The sequence below is a fragment of the Anser brachyrhynchus genome (genome assembly GCF_964034855.1).
Source record: "Anser brachyrhynchus genome assembly, chromosome: 25".
In the NCBI taxonomy this organism is placed as follows: Eukaryota; Metazoa; Chordata; class Aves; order Anseriformes; family Anatidae; genus Anser; species Anser brachyrhynchus.
In genome coordinates this window covers 4,342,935-4,366,871 of record NC_137718.1, presented here as the reverse complement: position 1 = coordinate 4,366,871, position 23,937 = coordinate 4,342,935, and the positions used below count along the sequence as shown (strand labels likewise).

Here is a 23,937-nt window from a genome sequence, read left to right as displayed (position 1 = left end):
GTAACGACTGTGAGCAGGTGGCTGTGTGGCTGGGAGGACACGGTGACCCTCCACGCACAGCACCAACGGGCCGTGTGGTCTCACCTGGTCTAGAAGCATCACGGAGGATTTGATGATCTCGCGCCATTTTTGTAGCTCTGAGTCATGATACTTCTGCTGAGATTCTAGTAACTGGGCCCATTCTGTCTGAGATTGGGGTAACCTGTCAGGCAGAACATGAGCAAGAGTGAATCTGGGGAAACCATGGTCAGGGGGGAGCAAAGTGGGCTGGCAGGGGAGGGGGGGCTGCAGCTTGCATCAATCTCTGTGTAATCCTTCCACCCTAAAGGGGCAGCATCTAGATGCACTTACTATTTTCCTAAATTGGATAACAATATTAGCCTGCCTTAATTGTGGTAATTAACAGCAAAGATGTGCCTTTTGCAGAAGTGCTCTAGTGCGGCTGGAGCTGAACGCCCACGTGCCAGAGGGGGCAGAAGGCAGCGCGCTGTCACTGCTGGGGAGGTGAGAACAGTGAAAGGTGGCACCAGGGCCCCTGACAGGGACTGCAGTGTGCGCTGCCGGACAGGTACTAGCCTTGTGCAGTTTGTTTGTTTGGATTTTTTTTCATTTCCCTAGACATGCCGTGTTGGCCATCATCTTAATACCACGCTTTCTTCATTCTGAGTAACAGCAGCACCAGTTCTCTCTGTAGCGGCAGCCAAGTGTAAGTACCAGCCCCCTCCCCTCAGGCCTAATTAATCCTCCACAACAGGGCTGGAGGCTGCTGAGTGGAGGCAGCTCAGCGCAGGCGCAAGCTGCCAGGCCACTGACAGGAGGATCTCCAGGCCTGGCTGCCCAGAGCTGCTGCTCAGGGCCAGAGGAAGGACATCAGTGCGCCCGGCGCGTAGGTGGAGCTTGGCTGGGACGAGGCGAGGATAAAGCTCCGTGGAGCAAAGCGACGCAAGGAGCGGAGTCGAGGCAGAGAGCACAGGACTTGGCGATGGCAGGAAGGCGCTGCAGAGGCACCCCTCTCCCCTAAGAGGTAGGGTTGTTTTTGTCTGCCCCCAGCTTTTAAGACAGCTAGCGCTCTCTCTACTGCTTTTTCTTGGGCCTTGCTGGTTTCTAAGACAGCTAAATCTTTGTCTTCTGCTTTCATCTCTTGGGCTTTCCTTATCTCTAAGAGAGAGGGATCTTCGCTGCTTTGTCTTCTGCTTACCTCCTGGGCTCTGCTATTTCCTAAGATAGCTGGATCCCTCCTCTTTTAGCTACTGCCTGCTGTATACACCTCCTAAGCTCTGCAGACTGTAGTGGAGACTTTCAAGTCTCCTACCCTGGAGGCTAAGCAGAGCAGCTTAAGATGCTCCCCAAACTTCTCCCTGCAGCGAGAGCTCCCTCAAGCTCCTTCTTTCTCCTAGCACTGTACGTTAACAGCCTCATTGGTTCCCCTCTTACCTTGGCAAATGGGCAGAATGGGGGCACCTCTGCCGTGCCTTCCTGCCACGTGCCGTGCTAACTGCCTCACCTCCACTCCTTGCGTCGCTTTGCTTTGCTCCACGGAGCTTTATCCTCTCCTTGTCTCAGCCAAGCTCTGCCTACACACCAGGCGCACTGTGGTCACCTGCCTGTGGCCCTGCGTGGCAGCTCTGGGCAGCCAGGCCTGGGGATCCTCCTGTCCAGGGCTTGAGGGCTTGCATCTGCCCTGCCCAGCCAGCTCCTGACCTGGAGATTAAACAAGGACATGTTAAGTGTGACAACCAAAATGCATTACAAGTTAAAAATGGACCCACTCCCAATGGTCAGTAACCCTAGACTATAATAAATGACTCTGCTACTAATAAATGTTGCTTTCTGTGTCTAAGCGGAGAAGCCACATACTTAGATTCAGAGTGGGTTGGGGCAGGGAGTAGTCCCCCAAACTAAGTGTACCACTCCTAAATCTCATTGGCACCCAAAGATAATGTCTTCAGAGCCCTCGAACTGAATGCTTCTGAGCACACCCCACCTTGGATCCAGCAGATGGATTTGGTCTAATCCACAGCAACTGCAGTTACAACACAATGAAGTTAACTGTGCAGGGGGGAAATAGGGCTACCCACCCCTATAATTACAGTACATGCACATTACAAACAGCATATAAGTCAGTCCTATACTGAATACCATAGTCAGTAGCGGTCCAAATAAATACCAAGACTGCCATAGGGAGATAAAGCAGGAAAAATCACTGACTGGATCTGTGGGAAAGTTGCACAGCTATTACCGGTAACATAGCAAGCCTTCCCTAACAAGAAGTGGAAAGCCCATAACATGAGACAAGTAACACGCAAACTCTTTTGCTAACTATGTTTAAAGTCAAGACAGTCAGCAGAAGAGGGAATCCCTGCAACTACACAAAAGGATGTCCAGAAAGGGGACATAAGACCAAAACACCGTAGCAAAGGGGATCATGATGTTCCCAACTTCAACTGCTGCCTGCAGAGGAGAAGCTGGTCAGGCAGGACACCTAGCGTTTATGTACAGAAAAAGCATTCACCTAAACTTGCCAGAAGGAATTCAGAACGCCAAATTGCTGGTCATTATTAAACAGCTCTGGGCCATCAGGTCACCACTGTAAAATGCCATCTACCAAAAAGTGCTCTGGAGGGCACCCTGGGAAATGCTGACTGGCAGGTCCACTTCACCTCTAGACAAGATGGGGAAGTCTATATAATAAAAAACGATCCCAACATATACCTGTCAGCGTGCTTTCTGCAAAAGGAAATGGGAAATACTGCCTACAGCCTTGAGCTCTCCTCACCTCAAATAGCATGCACCCAGCGGACAGTGTAATGAAACAAGATGTTCAAAAAGCCTTGGGCAAGGCTCCACACTATCAGTTATTAGAGAAACTAAGTCAATCTGCAATGACATTTCACTGCTTACCATCTAGTACACCTCCAGGGAATGCTTAGGTCGTTATGGAGCACTCTGTCCTCCTAGTGCGCTCTCTTTTCCTCCTATGTTGTAACAACTTGCTGATAGCTAGACCCACACCTTTCAAAATCTTTCAACAATTAATTGTGTCACAAGTCCAAATTCTTATCTGGGTACAAAGAGGTTCTTTCTAAACACTGCTTTGAGTGTTTAGAGTTGAGCCATCAGAGAAGGGGAGGTGACAACCTTGGCCCAAGATTACAAAACATTTCTTTGTACAGCCTGTGTCCTCAGATAAGTGGGACCCTGCGAAGAAGCAGAGGTTGCCTTAACTTGCTCTCTTCTGCTGTAATTGTTCAGCACTTTGGATAAGGAAATACTGGGCGGCCCCATATCTTCAGCTATCTACCCACTTCATCTGTTACACACAACAGGGAAACAATCTACCAGACAGCTCTGAGCTGTGGTGTCCTTGGAAAGCCTCTAACATCTGGAGGAAACATGCAAGAAGAGGCAAAGACAAAGCTGGTGTGACAGTACCTCTCCTGGAGCCGCAAGCCCTGCCATGCTGTGAGCGTCTGGGTAGTGTACTCCAACATCCAGAGTTTGTAGAACAGCATCATATTGAGAATGACCAGCAACACCAGACTGCAAATAAAGAAAAAAACAGTTTACTGTGAGCACTGCTGCCCCACTGCCTGCCTGTCACACCTGGGGAAACATCCAGAGCTTTAACGAGGTTTCTGGGGCCCAGGTCCACGCTGAATGTGAGTGGGAATTTAATTTGTGTAAGGGCCAAGTGATCAGAACCCAAAACTTCACCATGTGGGAGAGATGTGTGAGCAAGGACAGACAGACAGGGATGACAGATGCATGAGACAGGCTGGCTGAGTGGATGTGCTGAATGCAGAGAAAGGGGGGGGGAAATGGGAGAGTAAAGAGGTTTAAAAAAAAAAAAAAAGACAGTACCTGAAACAGATCCTAATGGGAGCAGGGAAGAGAAAAGACGGAGTAGCTGCAGGTTAGAAACAGACTGACAGAGAACGGGAGAAACTGGGCTGAGCAGAGAAGGTTTATAGACAGTACAGAAGATAAATGGCAGGGAAGAGGGAAGAAAGGAATAGGGAGAAAAGACGCCGGAGGGAAGGAAATAACTGGGCTTGCAATTAACGGTGAAATTCACCCAGGAAAAGATGAGCTGTGTGTGGCTCCTGTGGACACGTACAAAGCGCTCATTGCAGGGCACTAGCACGGAGATGCACGTTGCACACATCCCGCCCTACCCCCTCCCACCTTATGGCAAGGTGGGAACACCACCGCAGGCTGGGCAGCCACTGAGTTCACCAGATACTGCCACGCTCCTCTCTTCCCTCCTCCACTGCTACGCATGCATTCCCACTCTTTTTCCCAGCGCGAGTGGTGGCTCAGGGAATGGGCTCAAAAATAACATGCTCGTGCCTGTCTCTGACTAGTGCGGCTATTCTGCTGGAAGAATGGCCTCTCTATAGCCCAGCTCAGGCAGGGGGATAGCAACCGGCCAGAAAAGTGTTCTGAAAACATTACAGAGAGCTCCTTCAGCACCCTAAGCTAAGCTAGTAGCCTGTAAGGAGAGAGCATCATAAAGCGTTTGTGCCTTGCTACCCACCTGTCTAGCCACAGAAGAGAGCACCAGGCTGTCTACCCAAAGCATCTGTCACTTGGCCTGTCACATTTCTCCAGCTGCTCTGGGTCATTGCTGTAAGCCTCTGCAGTCGTCGTCCCCGTTGGGAAAAGGAGACGCAGAAAGGTGCTCAATTTGAGATGGTAACTAACCTCAGTCTACCGCTCTCAGCTTCTTCACACCTCACTAAAAAGTGAGTGGAGCTTAAGAAAAGAATGAGCACAAGTTCTGCTGTACCTCCGGGGTTAATATTAGGTTCTTGGTTTCCTTAGTGATGGAAAGAAACCTGCTATAGCTGGACTACTTCACAGCACTGCTCCGGCTACCACTGCAGCACTAACCCATGAAAGCTACTGGCAGCCTGAGACACAGCGAAACCATAAACACTGCTGGGTTGTCTGCATTTATACAAGGGCCCCATGCCCGACTCCCTCTGAGCACAAATCCAGCAAGTCCACGGCTAGCAATTGGGAAAGGTGGTGGCAGAGAAAGGACACAAACTAAAGCATAGTTCTTGCTGCCGAACTAGTGAAACCATGCCAGTCTCTCTTGCCTCATGCGTTTCTATCCTTACTTTGCAGATAGCATCTTCAAACAGTCCAGCTCCTTTCTGAGATAGTATCTCTCACCAAAATCACTGCCCAGGATCAGACATTTCAAAGTACCCAAATAGGTTTTGGCAGTCCAGAGAAAAGAACAGACAGACTCCTCACATACACCAAGCCCTGTTGTGGTAGCATGGTAAACTGCCAGAGAGCTTTGTGTGGTCATCTTTCATGATAATAGCCAGCTTGTTACTATTTAAGTTAGGAAAAAAAAATAAAAAACAGTTTTTAGATGTCACTTTAGATGAAGAAATTAATCAAAATCTCTAAAATAAAAAAATCCTCTTACTGCTTGTCAGATTTTGTCTGTTGACTTGCCTCTCAAAACTGAGGGAAAGAAGAGACTTTAAAAAAAAAATAGATCTGGAAAACCTACAGAGCCAGCTGAGTGACTGGCTAAGCACTGGCCAAAGCTGGGATCAAGCCAGACCAAACAGCTGATGGAACATTTGGGGGAAATTTTAATTCATTCTTTTCTGCCTGTCATTGTTTTACTCTGCTGAGTAAAGCTTGGGACCACAGAGGAAGTAGAGAAAAGAAAAAAATGGCACAGGGGAGTGCAGACCACCAGAAACATGAGAGGACCAAAGTAAAGGTAGAGCAAAAAAAATTACTTACACAAAACTGATGACGAGGAGCAGCTTGGAGACACTCTGCAGGTGGAAGCCACTGGGGCTCTCCTCAGGGATGTGCCGTGTCTGAGTGGAACCTAAGGAGACAGATGGGTTTGTTCAGGCTATGAAATGCTGCCCAAAGGGAAGGGCAACATTTTACTCCATCTTAGTCAAAAAATCATAATGCGTCCATCGCTCTGCAAATCTCTGGCCCCTCTGCCCGTTAACCTTCCATGAACACAGCTCCGGTTTGTCTCTGGAGGTGTCCAGCTCTCCAACCCCAAGCGTGAGGTCCCTGCAGTCCCTCACCTGCCACATGCTTGATTCGGTGAGCAACCTCCTCGTCCGTGGGGGTGGTGACGGGACTCAGCACCTCCTCCAAGTGCGGCACCCGCAGGTGGGGATGGGCCCGTTTCCGCCGGCGGACGGTTGATTGCTTGCTCACTTTCTCTTTGGGGGATTGTCGGTGGACCTCAGCCAGGTATGTGCTCTCGGTTTTGGTCAGTTCACTTTCTGCAGAGGCAGCGAGGAAAGAAAACGTTTAATAGAGATGGCACCGGCCTTGCAAAGATACAAACCCCTGGCACGGCTGCTGGATGGAGTTCAGCTGGGCCAAGCACCCTGGTGGGGTCTGAGGTGGCTGTGCCGGGGTACGCACTACAGCTCCCTTACACCTTCAGCCAAACCCTGACCCCGGACTGCCTGCACTCCTGTCAGAGAGGAGCTGATGGCCAGCAAGTACTACCAGCTGCAGCGGCAATGACTTTGGCTGGCCCTGTTTAAAAGCCCCTCTGAAGCCTAGTCCCCAGAAGGCTGGCAGCAGCTACCACGCCGTTACGCTGCCTGCTTGCAGGGAGGCACACACAAACCGTAAGAGTGTGCCCCTGTCGTGGCCGCAGCTCCAGACCTTGCCACTCTTACCCAAATGACGGAAATAATCTTCTAGGCCGCTCCAGAAATTTTTCTCGATGAAGGATTTCACCAGCCCCCACGGCTGTTTTCTGTAACGTAGTTCTGTGGAAACCCTGTGTGGAAAGGGGAAAGTCACTCTCAATTTTGTTTTCAGGAGGTTACATCAATTCACACTCCTTTGTCAATGTATATATAAAAAATAATTATGCTCACACTTAGTTCTGACACGGTTTCAGCCCTTTGTGTTTCTAGGTGAGAAGCACTGCATGATAAGTCCTTCCAAAGGCAGTGGCAGTAAGGCCTCAAGAGGACTCCCAAGACCTTCAGCCATGGGGCAGGCAGACATTTAGATTAATTATCAGAGCAAAACACAAACACCTCAGTTTCCCCGGTACCAAATTCCACTGCTTGTCCCCCAAAGTGCTTCTCAGAGGCACAGTCTTAGTGCATTTAGTTTGTTTTGTATGGCAGCTGTCCCTGCTTCAAAAGAAGGGGGCAAGAGAAGTCTGTAAATTCTTCTCCCTGACCCAAATGTAACTCCCGCAACAAAGAAGTGGGGCTTAGTTCTCCCCAGCCCCTTCTACCACTCCAGAAAGAAGCACTCCCACCCCCAGGTGACTTTAGATCATCAGTAAAGCTGTTTATCCCACCAGCGGCGTACCTGAGTCGGCTTTTGTTTCTGGCAACACGAGTCAACGTGTAGCGGTTAATGGTGTAGAAGTAATCGTGGTAGGGGACGTCGTGAGTTAGCACCTCTGCATCTATGACATAGCACTCGCTTTCTTGGCTGGCTTTGTACATTGTCTGTGTAAAAGAGCATGCAAGGCAACCGTTAGGCTGGTCAGAACAAGGCTTTGATAGTTAGGCACCTTCACTAGCACTTCAAAAAACAGCTCTGCCGCAAACAGGAGACCGTGCCCATGCACAGCCCCATCTCTGCAATTTCTCCATAAACAACTCGCCTTTTGGGCTGGCCTACTCAAGGAACCAAAACGTCTCGCTCAGGTGTTTCCAAGGACATACATCAAAAGGGGCATTCAGTTCCAGCAGCTGAATCCCCGGTTTTTTGTCTCAGATATGCAGTTACACTGTCACACGAGGACCGATTTTGTGGGACCTCGTCTCACTGAACTGAAGTCTGGCTTGCCAGAGAGCAACCCGATCTAAAATGAGAGCTGAGCCCGCTCTGAGCAGAGGCGCTTTCTAGCCTGAATTACTCTGATTCTAAAGAACAAAAGAGCACGTCAGACATTTCTTTAAAAAAAAAAATGACACGAAGAACATGAAAAGCAGCAAGCTCAAGACAAGAAAGCAAATCACAGACCTGTTCCTACAAAGCATACCCCTGCTGCCCCTTCACATACCTGCGTCTCAGTGACAGTGGCAGTTTTGGGGGCCAAAGGGTTGGTGAGGGTAATGGTATAGAGGATCACTCTGGTCTGATTGCCATTTTCTTCCTTCTTCCAGGGATGAAAGATAATATCTGAGAGGAGAAAACAATATTCCATCAAAGTAACTTAAAGCAACCTCAGGTCAGTTCCCTAGTAAAAGCATAACCAAGCTCAGGAGAGTATTTCCTTCCCTCTAGAGAGCTTGGCTGCAAAAGTGCTAGAGCTCAACTGAGTGTGAAGGAAAGGTCTCCTGTACTAAACGTGGTCACTGCAGGGATGAGGTGCATCCTCTGCCAAGATGTGATGGGAATATCTCTGCCTGAGGCTGTTTTCTGGTGGCTTTGCCTTGACTTGGCAGAATCCTGCAAGTCTGCTACTCAGAGGGCTAAGCAGAGCAGCTGTAGAGAGCCTCGTTGTAGTATGGCTTCAGACTGAGATGTGCCTGAGGAATTAGAAATGTGGGGAGAATTTTCCCCTCTCTCAGTATATGGAAAGGGAGGGAGGCTGATGCCATCGCTCCTTTTGCAAACCTGCAGTTATAGGGAAAGAAGGGCTGCAGGATGCCCAGAACGCTCTGCACCATCAACTACACAGTCTGTGCCAGTGTCTGGAGTAGAGCTAGAAGAGCTTTTTCCACAGAATGTTAAGCCTTGAACACAAGATCAGGCCGTGGCTGATATTAAGAAAAAGATGGAGAATCTGATTCTTCCACAAACTTACTTAGGGCTCTTAAAAAATACACCCAGATAGCCAAACAAGGCTCATTCTACCTGCTTTTGATTACTGTCAGCACAGGCAGGTGTGGTCCCAAGACCTCACAATATTACCCAATCCCTCTATCGTCAGCCAAAGTCGCACCTCCAAGGCATGTGCTCAAGAACTAGAAGCTGAGCCCTGCTCTGTGCCTCGCAGGGAACACAGCCTCTGTCAGTGACTGGGCTTTGCCACCAGCAGCTTACCAGAGAACCGACGCTGTTCCATGAAGTCTCTCTGGAACTGAGAGTCCGTGAAAAGCAAGTCATACAGTTTGTCCACGCTGAAGTTGAACACTTCATTCACGTACTGACGGCCATTCAAATCCTCGTAAAAGGCCTGGACTTCACCTGTGGGGAAACAGGCCCACAAGCCCCAGGCATGATACTCTGTGCCAACCTCCCAGGCTGTGCTTTTACAGTCCAGGACAATATTTTACAGTACTTTCCTTTGTGAAGAAGGAACCCAAAGGAAGTGCTTCTATCCCTTTCCCACCACTGATCCCAGGACAATAGTTGGAACATCAGGTGGGGTAATTAACTACATGGCATTATTTTAGGGACAGCCTTCCAAATATCCCACAGATTCACTTTCTGCAGCCCAGGCCAAGAATTCTTTGCATCTTCTGAACTCTTAAAGTCCAGAAAAAGAATTCAGTATTTGTTGCCCCAGGCCCTCACTGAAAGAGACAGGGCAAAACACGACACCAATGGAAGGGGTTTCTCCCTGCACACCTTCATCGTGGGTCTCAGACGAGTCGCTGAGCTCCGTGGGAATGTCTTCATTGTCATTGAAGTCCAGGGAAGGGGAGTTCACAGGAGCAATGATCTCTATCTTCTCTCCCATGATATTTGCAATGCCGAGGTCTTTTTCCACAGGACTCTCTGCTACTGCCTCCTCCTCTTCTGGTAGCACCCCATCAAACTGCAGCAAGGACAGAACATAATGAGGGCAAGACTAGCATCTAGAAACTGGTGGTTATTTCTGAAAACTATTTACATCTGTGGGCCAATTTTCATACCTTTGAACATTTGGCCTCAATGTGGCTGGAAATTAAATAATGGAGAGATGGCAGCTTACCATACAGTATTTGGAAAACACAAGGGCATATTAGACCACTTCCTCTCAAAAACATATATATGTATAATTCAAGCTTGGGACATATACAAGGCTTTTTGTTTGTTCAGACAAGCGCACAAACAACACAGGTTTTGTCCCAGACAAAAACACTATACAAAATCTGAGTTCTTGTTATATTTCAAAAAGGTCTGCCCTGCCACAGTACCATGAAGGTGCACGCTGCTTCCTAGGGAACGACTGGAGCCAGAGGAGGAATTATAACCCCTTTATCTTCAATGCTCCATTTCTTTTAACCTAAAACTACATGTGGGAAAATACCCTTGCTGCTGAGAATCCTAATGTACTGACTTTAGGTCAGGCATGGTTTACTTACTTTTCCTTTGGCAAATGCCATGCCCTCAAACATTACTAACACAAGGACCATGGTCAGCTGCAGTGGAAGAGGAGCTTTAGGGCAAACAGTCACCTTGTACATTCAAGCACTGCCAGCGAAATCCCCGTGAAAAGGATTCCAGATGCCACTGCAGTGGAGGAAGGACACTTACCGAGGCTGGTGCTTCGCTGCTTCCTGTAGATGTCAACGTGCTGGCAGTGACAGATTTCTTTGGCAGCTGAGGGCTAGCTTCTGGCTTGGCCTCCATGCTGCTCTTTGAGGAGCTGTCATTGACTTCATTCTCTTCCACAGGGATTTCTTCACAGTAGCTGAGACGCCACAGAGAACACACGTTTTTATGTTTACCCCTCTCAGTACAGCTACAGCTGGACACACAGAGCAAGTAAGAATATTTCTATGCGGTTTCCAGTCTGACCGGAATCAGAAACGGCTCAGTGCAGGGGAGATCAAGCCCAAACTTTTCAAGTGTTTATACTGACAAGCATCAGCACTCATTGACCACGTAACACACTGACTGGCCCAGTGAATGGGGCATTTTGGCATTTACAGAATCGCTCATCTACTTCAGCAAGTAGAGAGGCAACCATTTCGGTTCCTACTGATTTCCATGAGGCAATGGTACACCTTCAGCTTTTTAGCCCTTAATCCCTAAGGCCAAATATTTGCCCAGAACCCAAAATCTCTCACCGGGAACGAATTGCAGTTTGAGGTATGCCAATATATAAGGACTCTTGCTTTCCTGAGGCCATCTTTTCTTCATCACAAGCAGATTTCACTCCTCCTCACTCACCCCATTGTGTTGAAGTCATCATCAGGAGGCACGTAATCTTCATCATCGCTGGTCAGACCTAGCTCGTTCCCATAACACTGGTGGACAAAGTGCCAGAGCTCCTTTGGACAGAGAGGCTAAAAGAAGGAGCAGAGCACAGGGTACATTTTCACCTGAGAAGACTAAAAGATAATGAATATGCCACACTCCACACTTAAACTGGATCTCACACTGCAAGTGTTAATTCAGTATTGCCTGAACAATTTTCATGTTTGACTTCTGCAGTAGGCAATGGAAGTGAACAGCACTGAGGATTTTTCGTTTTTCTCCTCCCCGCAGCAGCTTTTTCTCAGTATGAGTCAAACCCCAAAACGCTGGCATTTTGATTGCCATCAGCCCATTATTTCTTTCTCAATCTGGAATTACGACTGTCAGGAATATTACATTTCTTGCCCTGAAAGCAGAAGCGAGAGGTTCTGACACATCCTGCTGATGGGAGGTGGGAACTTTCTGGCGGACTCACCTCTCCTGAATTCCAGCGATGCCACAAGGTGGACTGAGTGTTACTGGGAGCCTGGCCAGCCCCATGGGCTGCAGGCATACGTTTGTGTCTTAATACAGTGAGGCCAAGTTGGCACAGAGATTGCCCTGATCAAGTAGTAAGAGGCCCTTTTGCCAAGTAAGCCTTCGCTGCCAGCTCAGGTTCTGCCCTAAAATCTGACTTCGTTATTTCTCCAGGTCACAAGCTCAGGTTACTGAAGACACTGTCAGAAAGCCAACAGGAGGCTACACCCGGAGCAGCACAAGAAATGAGATCTCCCACCACTACGGTGCTGTGCGTGTAATAATGTAAGCAATAAATCTGTGTTTTCCCCCACATGTGTTTTCTGCTGTGTCTCCATTTAATGTCTGCTCTACCACACCAAACCCCAATACATGTTGAGTTTTTCTCCCCTTCGACTTTGTTTAAATGAAAACTACCTAAAGATTACACCTGCTGGGGAAACTATCTGAAACAGCAACAGAGAGAAACATTTCCTGCTGCAGTTTAAAATCAAGAAGAGTTACTACTGGGAAAAGACTGTATTGTATCTCCGGTTAAAAAGAAAAAATGAATTATCAAGACCTTTCACAAAAGCCCAGCTTTTTACAATGCAAGTTCATTGATTCCCACATGACTGCATTCTGGAGCCCTCAAGAAATGGGTCGGTGAACTCGTGATTTAAGTGTGTGCTGCATGGATGAAAGGAGATGGATTTTTACCCACGAGAAACTTATGACCAATGACAAAGATTTCTTGGTAATGAGAAAAAATAAACCTAGTGAACTTTTTCAGAGTTGCTGGCGTAAACTTCTTCCCATAGTTACTGTACGTGATAAGGCAGGAAATTTTTAATCTAGCTCCTAAAACTAGCAGTCAAAAGTACGGAAAACACTCAAATGAGAGACTTTTATTCAGAAACATATCCAGCTGTTTTACCCTCTTCCCCCATACACTCTCTTTAATTCACATGTTAGCAGAAAAACCACGCTAGGCTCTTTCTCCCTCCCTCGTGCCAGGCATGGATCCTTCATTTGGCAAACGAGCTCCCTCAGTGTTTCCTGCCTTTATCACTCCAAATCTTAGTTCCTGTTTGCCATGACCTTGAAACCAAGGGCGCTGAATTTTGTGATAAACTTCAAAGGGCCGATTAAATTACAGCATCCGATAGCAACATGAGCTGCCCAATGCAATTTGATCCTTTTGCCTACTAAATACTACCCCAATTTCAGGAGGGGGCATTCTAGCACTTGATTACTTCAGCATCCCAGTACGGTATGAACTCAAGCCCTGAACGTCTCCAAATGCTGGCAGCCCTGTACGATCGGTTTGTCAGTCTTACTCCTGGAGTGAGGCCAGAAATACTCACTGGACATTGGAACAGATACTCAGAACCAAATATAGGATATACGGGGTCTTTGACATAGCAAGTGCATATCCTTGCTTTATTTTAAAATCCAACCTACTGAGCCTTTACCCAATGCACCCCGCACCCACCATCGTGTTTGGTTTTGGGATGTGCTGAACACATGCTTCTTTCCTGCCCTATCTTGAACTCCACACTGCTGAAGAACAGACTTCCTAAGAACTTTGCCAGTGCAGTGAGCTATTTCTGTTGCATTTTGAACTGCTTTCTTCTAGGCTGTTTCACTTGTATTACAGACCTGAACAATCTCCTTCCTGATTGCTTCCACACCTCAGCAGAGGCAAAGAGACATCTACTGTGTGTGTAAGATGTGTCTGTGGGTAGACAGAACTCCATGCAAAAAGAGATACTTGCACCTGCAGCTACGTACCTGCTCCACCTAAACACACACGTACTTACTGTCCCTACGTCTTTTTTTTTTATGTATATATGCTTGTCACAGGTACTGTGCTTCTGCATAAATCCACCACCTCCCTTTCATCCCCCCCAACGCTGAGATGCTGGTCTCTGTACCTTGTCAAGGAGAGCGTTCTGCCAGAGTCTGAACATCATCATGTACGTCCTGTCTCGAGCCCCGAAGGAAGTAAAAAAGTGCTGAATGGGAAGAGATGGAGAGAAAAATCAGTTCAGAAAAGGCCCAGCAAAGGGATGAAGAGGCACACCTGCTGGGATCATTTTCCAGAAACAGCACACAGAGGGACTGAGCCAGGCACACAGCGCTGCTGCTCAGCTCCTGGGCACAGACTGAAGTCCATGGAGACTTCACGGCGAGGCTGAGTGCCTCTCAACCCACAAAGCTGCTCTGAGCACAGAAACAGCTCAGTTAGCTGTGTGCTACTACAAAACCCAGATCTTCTATTTCCTCCATGCCCACACACAAGCTACATGAGTTCCCGACTCAGCCCAAGCCCCAGGTCTGCAGAAGCTCTGCACCCAACCCTTTTCCATTAGTGCTTTCTCCCAGGCCCCACGTACCACAAGCAGTCAGTTTGGAAAACTCCCATGGAGGTGGTGTTAACACACTTACACTCCCTTGCCCCTGACACCCACAAAGTGCAGGCTTCAAGGATGTACCTTTTCAGTGTCAGTGCAAACTTGGATGGCATTAGGAATGAGCCGTGCTGTTTTTTCCTTGGTCATCGAGCAGATATCCTTCAAGCGAACTGTCAGCTACAGTCAGAGCCATGCAGAGAGGGGAAGGCAGAAAAAGAAAGCAGGTAATGAGAGACACTGGTGAGAAAGACGACGGAAAGAGTGCTTTTAAAGTTGTCAGCAAATAAACTGACGTAGAACACATGCTCCGTGTGCCAGTCGGAGAGCCTTACCAATGTCTCCCAGCGGAAGATGTTGCTGTAAAAGCAGATCCAGTTTTCTGAGAGGTAGAGGCGGCCCTGCAGGAGAATGTCTCTTTGTAGTGCACATGAGTAATCTGTGGGTGAACAACACATGGTAATTAACGAGCATCAAGATGAGAAGACAGGGCAGCCTAAACGTGAGGATAAGCAGCAGCACCAAGAGAAGAAATTACCCGACACAATCCTGCAGAAAGGATTGTGAGCCAGAAGGAACTGAGCCATAGCTGCTGTTCTGCCCACTAGGTTACGATTTCTCCCCAGGGCATGCCACAGACCATCTCTCTTAGAGGTAAAACTATCTTGCCTTGTTAGCTGGTCATTCAGTAGCATCCTGTCTCCACATTTTAACCTGGGTTTTCCTTCTCGCCTTCTAGTGTCATCGCTCATTCCTCTCCCAATTTAAGCCTACTAAACAATTTCTAGTCCTCTGCTAGTCTGTGCGTATTGCAACAGTGTGAGACATGGTATGAGATCACCAGTTACATTAGATAAAAGAACAGATGCAATGCAGTAGGCAATCGCTAATTAGCTGCAAGGCCAAAGCCTAGATGAATACAGGAAGAGTCATGAGTAGGGAGCATCAGGGGTGTACAAAGGAGCTTGAAAAAGGGAAGCTCAGGGCCATGCATGTTGAGACAGGCAACCCTGACCAACTGCGGAAAGAGCTCAAACACTAACGGGTTTGGGGAGCACTGCGGAGGAAAACATACACCCGAAGTCAGCAGGAGACAAGGCTGTAGCTGATGCTGATCAGCTGTGCTCTCCCTGAAGTGAAACAAGTGAAATCCATTAGAAACAGTGAGGAGGGGGACTGTCTGTGCACAGAAAAGAGACAGTGGGCTTGTTCCTTGGTGACAATCTCTTAGGAGAGGAAAAAGCTGCATGTACGGGTGCTGGATTTCCTCCCAAAACCACGGGCCAGCACAAAAGAGCACGGCACAGAGGACAGTCCTTACCTACAATGAGACGCTCCGTGTCGGGAAGATGCTTGAAGAGTTTCCTGAAATCTTCATTCCGTTGTTTGTAGGTTGGACTCAACACCTGCAAATAACAGAGCGCCTGTTAAAGAGAGGGGCAGGCATGAGTACAGAGAAACGGAGTGGGAAAGCAGGAACACCTAGGTAAGGAGAAGGGGGGTCAGATGCACTTACAAAGCACGAGGCCAGGAGCTCCCATCACAGCAGGCACAGGTGGGAGGATCTGGGATTTAGTGCATTAAGTGAGAGGAAGAGGAGAACCTGACTTGGAAGAGTACGCACAGAGCAGAAGGCCTATGCCTTTGTCTGCAGTGCAGAACTGCGTGGAAGCTGTGGATGCAGAGGAAATCCCTTTTCCTGCAGTCACAGACTGTACAAGGTATGATGCACGCCCTGTCTGCAATTCCTCAGCTGGCTGCCACTCCTCAGCTCTCCAGGAACAGCATCGCAACCCCGGGCCATAGGTGCTTCAGTGTAGCTGCAGCTCTGCCAGGGGAGCTCGAACGATCACTGTCAGCTCAGGAATAATGCAGTCATGCCCTCTCCTCTCCCCATCGAGTGCTCCACCTGGCAGTCAGGGAACCCACAGCTATCTGCCGGTATAGGGGGAACACCTCTGTGGGGTGCAGAAGAGGCTTGCACAGGGACTTGACCGTGTTTTGTGTTTATTCTGCAGACACCTGGCCTCACGGAAGGCATCAAACAAAACCGTGCTGTTGGCTGGAGGGAGATCAGGAGCTGGCTTCTCTCTGCTGTTTACTGAACTTTGATGTGACTCTGTCCCAGGACCGACATTTCTAGCCAAAAGCCACCTCCTGCATGCCACGCACGTGCTGACAGCAGCTCAGAATAGCCAGAACTTCTGAAGGCAGAACTGACTGAAAGAGAGGCAGGTACAATTTCAGGAGGCCCGTGTCTCTCCTCTAATCTGTCCTGCTCTTTCTCCCACAAACGTGGGGAAGGCAGAGCAACCTGGGGGACAAACTCTTCCCTCCAGATCTCACTTTCCTCTCAACAACCCCTTCCTACCTCTTCCAGCTGCACGCTACTCTCCCAATGCAGAAAGGTGGGCATGCATCAGAGCCTCCCAGCAAGGGCCCCCAAATGAATGTGATTATAGAAGGTAGTTTCCGGCTGAGAAACCGGGGAGGAGTGCTGAAGGGATAGGAGGAATGTGAAGGTTATTAGCCTTACAAAACTGTCAAATGCTGTCAAAGAAAAGAAAGAAGCACAGACACCCCCACCCTGCTCCCCCCCAAAAGCATTCCCTCTTCCACACAGCATTTCAATGAACTAACGAACTAGAAACAATATTTTTTAACATCTTAGCACTTCGGATCTTTGTTTCAGACCTGTGGGCCCGAAGGAAGGTGTCTTGATTCCGAATAAAATCTACAAAGCAGCAACTGACAGAAGTATCATTTCACTTACCGAACTTCTAGCCTGAATATCTGGAAAAGACCTTGGCCAGAGACGGGCTCCAGTAAGAGCCTAAGCCCAAGATTTCCTGGGACACGCGGAGAGGATGGGAAAGGAGGGAGGAATAGAGATCACAATCAGTGCTGAGCTCTGGGTTTAACGCGTTACAGACCAGACTTAGCAGTTCTGTCTCCATGGGGAGCCCTGCTCCCCTCCCTTCCCCACAGCCGGGGATGTTCTGACCCGTCCAAAGCCTGCACTGCAACGGACGCTTCTGCTTAGCACCAGAACTTCTGTTATGGCGAAAAACAGCTCAGTTTAGAGACACTCACAGCTAGAATTTCATCTGATCCACTGCTGACATACTCCTGGGACAAGTCGACAAGCCCGTCCAGGTCCGAGAGCAGACTTGAGAGCTCTTGATGCAGCACAAGATCCCAGAGAGCCTCGCACTCCGGCAAGGGATCCATAGCGTCCCCTCCGCGCTCGCACAGCTCCCCGTGTTCCCAGGCAGACTGCTTTTCCTCTTCCTGCTGTCACCGCTTCTTGTTTAGATTCAAAGTCGAAAGAGATACAGCAGCTTGGCAGGAGTTCGTGTGCCTTCCCCTGCTTCCCCGCTCGCGTTCAGGTCGTCTGCCCTAGCGGCCTCTGCAGCTCTGAGAGGGGACTCGCCCTGGGGAGGACCTTTTCCAAGTGGCTCATGAGGATAAGCGTGCTGGCGGGCAGCGTTTGCGCTCTTCTGCTCCTGTCTCACCCACTGCTTGCTGTGGGTATCCCTTGAAAAAGGGCTGCAAAAGCGCCGACAGCCCAAGAGGTCCCAGGCAGGCTGTGCAAGGCGTCTGCGACTCCTGAGCCAGCCCCAGTGGCCAGGACCGCGAGCAAGCACCCAGCACAGGTCTGATGGCCAGCACCCCACAGTAACAGGACACCAAACAGCTCAGAGCCTTCAGCTGTTGGTGTTTTTTCCCTGCTTTGAAAGCAGAAAAGCAGCGATTCTTATTCTTGCGCCTGCCTCAGGCTCTCTCCTCTCGTCCCTCTGCTCGGAAAGGCAGCTTTGGTCTTTGGGGAGGTTTCTCATGGAAAGAGCAGGCGGGGGGATACCAAAGTGCCTCGCACATGCTTCCAGTTACTGGAGCGGGGAGCTCTGCCGGCCAATGCCCTGCAGTAACCCAGGCTCAGCCTCCAGCAGATGTTTCCTGTCGTGGAGAGCTGCTGGACACTGCGGTGGGGGCGGCGTGAGGGGAGCTGGGCTAAGGAGGGACCAGCCGAAAGAACAGAGCGATGATGAAATCAGCCCTGCGAGACCCGCGGAGTTAAGAAATTTTAGAGCTCAGCTACTCCTGCGCCCCCCAAAAAGCCTGGGTCTTTCTCTGTTTCATTCATCAGCCAGATCACTTCGGAAAGGACGAGCAAGGGCTCCCGCAGGCTCCAGCAAACAAACTCCCTGCAGGTCTCGGGAAGATTGCTTGGAGCACAGCTCCCCGTATCCCTCTGCCCTCCATCCCCACGCTCTCCATCTCTGCTCAAGCGTGGAAATGCACAGGAAAAGCCCACGCCACGCCAGCTCCGCTCAGCCACGATGCTGAGCTGCGAGAACCAGACGCAAGCACACTGATGAAAAATCCTAGTTCTTCCTAACAAACTGGGGGCACAGATGTTTCCAACCACACAAAACCTACAAGGGCATGGCTTCACTGCAGGGCCACGGAGTGCAGCAGGGTGCCCGCTGGCAGGGAGGACCATCGAGCTGCTCAGGTGCACCACGAAGGCGTTGCTCCTCGCATCTGCCTGCACTCACCCAGCATCCCCAGTTGAAGGGTGAGGAAAGCAACTTCTGCAGCCCAGGAAGGACAAGGTATTAGCACTGCAGATGACTGCGAGGCATCTGTGTTGTTTTACTGAATGGCCTGTCTTGCTGGAAACTCCGTATGGGATTGCTTCCAAAAAATCTCACCAGGATGTTTCTCCGTCTCCGCAGCCACCCACCTCTCCCATTGCAGATCTGAATGGCACGAGCGATCGGAAGAGCCAACCCGGAGGTGGTGACAGCAAACATTAACCCTACTGCAAACAGAGAGGGACAGGACAGGATGGCACTGAGACGGGCGGAGGGGAGTTTTCGGGGGGGAACGGGGAGAAAAGCGTGACCCTGCCAGGGCCACGACTCGCTGGTAATATGCTGAAAAATCCTCTGGGAGGAAATCTAAAGCAGCTGCTGCTGGGGGATGGGACAGGACAGGGAAGTCTGACAACACAACAGCTGAGGAAGGTAGAGTCTGGCACAGCACACGGCACAGAACACAGGTAGACATAAGGAGGCAGGGAGAAAACCAGGAAGGAAAACCTTAACTGGTCTGCGTGACTGATGGACTTGCTCCTAAGCCTTTGTGGAAGACTTGCATTGCCTCTGGACAGATCAGAACTAATGGAAAGAGCAGGATACGTGCCTTGCTCGTGGGGGAGAGTTTAGACCCCACTGACAGCAGGACTGCTGTGCTGATTAATGCCAGCAAAGCAACTGGCCACCTGTCCCACGGCGCTTCTTCCAAATCTGGTCAGGTCACTGGGGACTTCCTTTTTTTTTTTTTTCTTTTCCTTTCTTTTAAAAGTGAATTAACACCAGAGGGAGAAGCTTCAAAGTAATCACTGGCAGTCTGTGGTAGAGTGAATTTGAATTCATCATCCCATGAGCGTGCACCAGAAGTTCATTTCTAATTTAGTGCCGCTCCACCACAGCGGGCGTGCCAGGCCCGGTAATCGATACGCCTGACATCATGGAAACCCCGGGGGGAACTGCCGGTGAAAAACACCTGAAAGCCAAGGAGTTACGCTGCTCCAGGAACAGCTTGACAAAATGGTTACTGGCACTGGAAAGCTGAGAGCACTGATTCAGGGAGTAAGGCAGCTCATTCAGCACCTCACTACCTCATCGTCAGGCCTGAGTTTTTGCAATAAGCCCAGTTAAAAGATTGCTGGTGCTGAGTCAGACTCAGGCTGCCACCCATTGGGAAGATATTTCTGATGTTTTCCCTAAAACAGTGCTTCATTTCCCTCTCTTGGTCTTAATCCGGGTTATTTTACTCATTCCAACAGCTGAGATTCCCCCTTCGCTCTGGCATCTATGAGGTCTCCAAGAGGGTGCTGCAAGGAAAGAAGACAGCACACCAAGACATCAAAGGCTGATTTCTTACGGTGCTCAGTCTCCTGATCATTTGACGTTGTTAAGAAGCTGCAAGTGCTGCTTAAAAGGCTTCACAAAGAAAGGCCCTCAGCCACCTCCTGACTCCTAATGCGCTTTGCTGCAGCTCTCCCAGGGCCTGGGCTCTCTCCTTTATGCAGCTACCTACCAAAACGCAAATCTGACCGGATTTATTTTTGAGACATTCAGCTCTGCAAGCTGAAATTGCTTAGAAAGTTCAAAAGTTACAGAGGATACCAACAGTGCACAGCCCCAGAAAGGACATTTCCACAGGAGACCACATCCCTCCTTTGCGCTCCTTTCTGCAGTCTCTGGCTGTGATGTGCTTCTGTGTCTCTGGCTGTGATGTGCTATGGCTTAGAAATTATACCACTGCTTTCCTCTATGAAGAAAAGCTTCAGCGGTGTATTACTGTATTCACTGAGCATGTTTTCCCACTCACTTTGCAAACGGTGACACACAGCACGCAGCTCCAGCACTACAGCCAGGGAGAGCCTGCAGAGCTGCGGTCGGAGCGAAATACAGCGAGCAGTGATACCTGAAGCCGACTGTTCGGGTTTGTGCATGGCTCGGCAGAGGCCTTCCCTGGAGCCACTGCTGGGAAAGCTGCCCTGTGTGCACAGCCTTTGTTTGCAGAACTGCAGGTGCAGGGCTTCTGTTGGGGCTTTGACCCACTCGGCGCAATCCTCGGTGCAGACTTTGCTCTCCCAAAGACAAGCGGATAGAACCGTACTGCTGTTGAACTTTTCAGACTCACCAGGACAGTAAAGGTCTTTGGTAGTACTTAAGAATACCTGAAAGAGGCAATTACTGTCTTCTCACTGTAATTTTTTTCCCCGCTAACCACTCTGGAACTGTACTGTACATGGGTGAAGAGGTGGAGGCTCGGGTCAAGTAGAGGGAAAAGCTGTAAGAAGAAAAAAATTGAAGCATGGTTCCAAAAGAGAAGGCAGGTGAAAGGACCGCAAGCAGATAAACACAAGGGAAAGGAGTACAGAGGAGGGCTGACCTTGGGACCTAAATATTAAACTGAAATCCTCCTGGACAGACACAGATCTCACATCTTCCCCAGTGTCAACTGCGTTTGCTCTAACTTTTCAAGATCCTCTCTCTTACTCTCTTTTCTGGGAGTATGCTCTACAGATTCTCCTGAGGCATGGCAGCTCCCAGCACAGAAGTAACCCTTGCTATAGAGTGGCAGCCAGAAATGCTGTGGGAAATCAGAGATGCACAGCCTGATTTAGGAACAGTCAGGGAAGCAGAAGGATCACCAGGCCAGCTGACGGAGAAGCAGGCAGAAAAATATCCTGGTAGATTTGCAAGGCTCAGGGCCTCAACTGGCACTGACCTCAGGACATGAAACCTAAGAGCTCCTCCATGCTCAAACATGAGGCTCTTCACCCAGAGCCCAGCAAGAAAGAGAAGGACAAAAGAGACGCTTTTTCTTCTTTAGCACCAAAATGTCTCCAATTTGTCTCTCATTTTAGTGACTTCTGCTGGGTGAGGAATTCCTTCTACCAACTTGTGGAGTTCTTGTATCCCACAGAGCCAGTGCAACCTCATCCTTCCCCACCTCTAAGCACATCAGGTCTTCAGAATAAGTCATGTTTTAGTAAACAAAATTAAAGAGAAAACTTGTTTATGAGCTCTATTCTTTTTTTAAAAAATCATTTTAAAAATAATAAACCCATTAACAGTAATTCAACATGCAGACACACAATTCCAGTGCAGACACACTCAAACTGCATCCTGATGGATGAGCACGGATGAGTGGGGCTGAAACCAGAGCTGACCAACAAACTGGGGTTTAATCCGTAAGAGAAGAAGTTCTTCAAGCCAGAGGTTCTTTGTCTGCTGTTCCTCACCAAAGGCATGAGAAACACCTCGGGAGACTTTTCCTTTCCACTGCCAGTGAACCCAGCCAGCCCAGTGACGTTTGCTTTTCCACCGTAAGGGCACAAACACAAAGCAAACCCCGTACGGTTGAGCACATTTATTCTGGTTTTGTTTTCTAACGCTCACTGTGCACCCAACCATCTTGCACTCTTCCTCTGGAGAGCCAAGAAGAGAAAGCACCAAGACCATGAAAGGGCAGGACTCTTGCCAAATCAAGCCATGACCTTGGTTCACTCCCTTTCTCCCACTTGTCAATCTGGTAGGGATGCCAATCCTAAAAAGCACTGCTAGGATCAAGAGGAGAACACACAAGGGTGGAGAAGTCGGTAACATCGTAAGGAAAAAGTAGAGAATAAGGAATCAAGGGAGAGAGAAGGAAGGCTTCCAACTGCCAAAGAGGGATAAAGTGCTACAAAGACAAAAAGACCAGTTAAAAGCAGCAAAAACTGAAGTCATCTTAGAAAACCGGCATTCTGACCACTGATGCTCTGGGGAGCTTTGAGGGCCATGTGCTCTTTGAGGCAACGACTATATTTTTGTTTTGTGTTGTACAGTGCCTGGCACCCAGGGCTGCCAAAGAGACACAAAGAACAATTGTGGAGCGTTTGCTGCACGCATAGAGAAGTTTACGTAAAATGATAGTGAGGGGAAATGGGTAAAATGAAACTGTAAGGCCTCATGAAGGGGTAGCCTCCACGGATTCATTTCTACAGCTGCTCACAGTGGGGTAAGAAATAGAGGAGTCAGAATGGTCCAAGTGCCAGAAAAATCCTGCCTGGAAGGAGCTGGCAAAAAAAGAGAAACTCTATCAAGGAGACACATTAGCAAATTTTTGACGTTAATACTAGCAATAGGATTGAATGCCTTCCTGCAGTTTGCAGCCCATCCGTGTTTCCACATTGCTGCTTTTATCTGGCCAGACCGTCTCTACTAACTAGAACGTGTTTTGTTTTGCTTTCTAAAGGAAAATAATTGTGGGGGGAAACCACAAAAAATGCAGCCAGTGCTTACTCTCCGGATGTACTGTCTCTCATGCTGAAAATATATGGAGGAAAAACAAGAGAACAGAAAGATAAGATAGCGAGGATACAAACACACGAGACCCACAGAAGCAGACCACAGCCAAGCATCATGCAGCAGGGAATGGATCTCGGCAGCTACCGCCTCCATCAGCTCTTGTGGGATAGCAGAAGTCACCTTTAGCCACGGACTTCACGCGCCGGTTTGGGGTGCCTACGTGCCCAAAGTGCCTCGCTCCACGGTTCCTCTAACTGCCACTGCTCCACCACCTCGGGCCACCGTGGGTTATGCTTCATTCCTCGTGCCACTGCCTCCACGCCTCCATCTGCCTCTGAGATCACGTCTTCTCCTGTCCTTGCTGCTAGCTAGCTCTCGATCTGATTATCCCACTTGGCTCTTCCCCCACAACAAAGGGAGCTCTGCACTGATGTCCCTGCCAAGAGGACAGCTGTTTTCTGTTCCCGCTTCTCTCCCCCTCCTCTCCAACCTTGTTAAATTCCCTTCTCTTTTCGAGGGAGGCCTGTCTGTTTCCTACCGAGAGCACAAAGGATTCAGACATCAACCCAGATGCACTTAACACCTTAAATAATCATTGAAGGGGATTTCACCTCAGAGACATAGCAGGCTTACTAGGGCTAGTAATCACTAAAGCAGTGAAAGGTGCAAAAAAGTGAGACAAACGCACCTCCTCCTTCAACGGCAACAAAGAAAGAACATGCTCTGGCACAGCCCCTCTCTGACATCTCTGTGCTGTGATTCAGAGTCATGATCCCAGCCAAACCTGAGGCAGTGCTACCACAGAGAGCCACAGATCTGCAGCACCTGATGCACGTTCCCCAGCCAGCACATCCAGCCAGAGCTCCGGCAGGCTGCCACGGCTGCACAGCATGCTACCTACGCCAGCCACGGCTTCTGAGACGAGGCAGAGAGAGTGAAACGTCCCAGTGCTGGTTACGTACAGCAAATAAGTGTGCCTCTCACGCCTCTGTCAAATCTGAGCACGCTGTATCTGCTAAAATCACTGGTTCCCACAC

At 49.2% G+C, this 23,937-nt stretch overlaps 1 protein-coding gene across 27 annotated transcripts in view; it reads right to left on the bottom strand.

Annotated features, from left to right (window-relative positions):
* GRAMD1B (GRAM domain containing 1B) overlaps positions 1-23,937 on the bottom strand; it is a 164,043-nt gene that overhangs the window by 8,287 nt on the left and 131,819 nt on the right. For 14 of the 27 annotated variants that reach the window (XM_080568047.1, XM_080568036.1, XM_080568058.1 and 11 more), the window contains 15 exons: positions 15,349-15,451; positions 14,363-14,466; positions 14,112-14,207; positions 13,551-13,631; positions 11,092-11,207; positions 10,453-10,666; positions 9,562-9,751; positions 9,034-9,177; positions 8,048-8,166; positions 7,345-7,487; positions 6,693-6,796; positions 6,081-6,284; positions 5,776-5,866; positions 3,433-3,540; positions 85-202 (listed from right to left, as the gene is read on the bottom strand). In XM_080568047.1, the coding sequence (XP_080424173.1) occupies positions 85-202; positions 3,433-3,540; positions 5,776-5,866; positions 6,081-6,284; positions 6,693-6,796; positions 7,345-7,487; positions 8,048-8,166; positions 9,034-9,177; positions 9,562-9,751; positions 10,453-10,666; positions 11,092-11,207; positions 13,551-13,631; positions 14,112-14,207; positions 14,363-14,466; positions 15,349-15,451 (1,935 nt within the window). The other 13 variants (XM_080568064.1, XM_080568037.1, XM_080568065.1 and 10 more) reach the window with 7 other exon arrangements.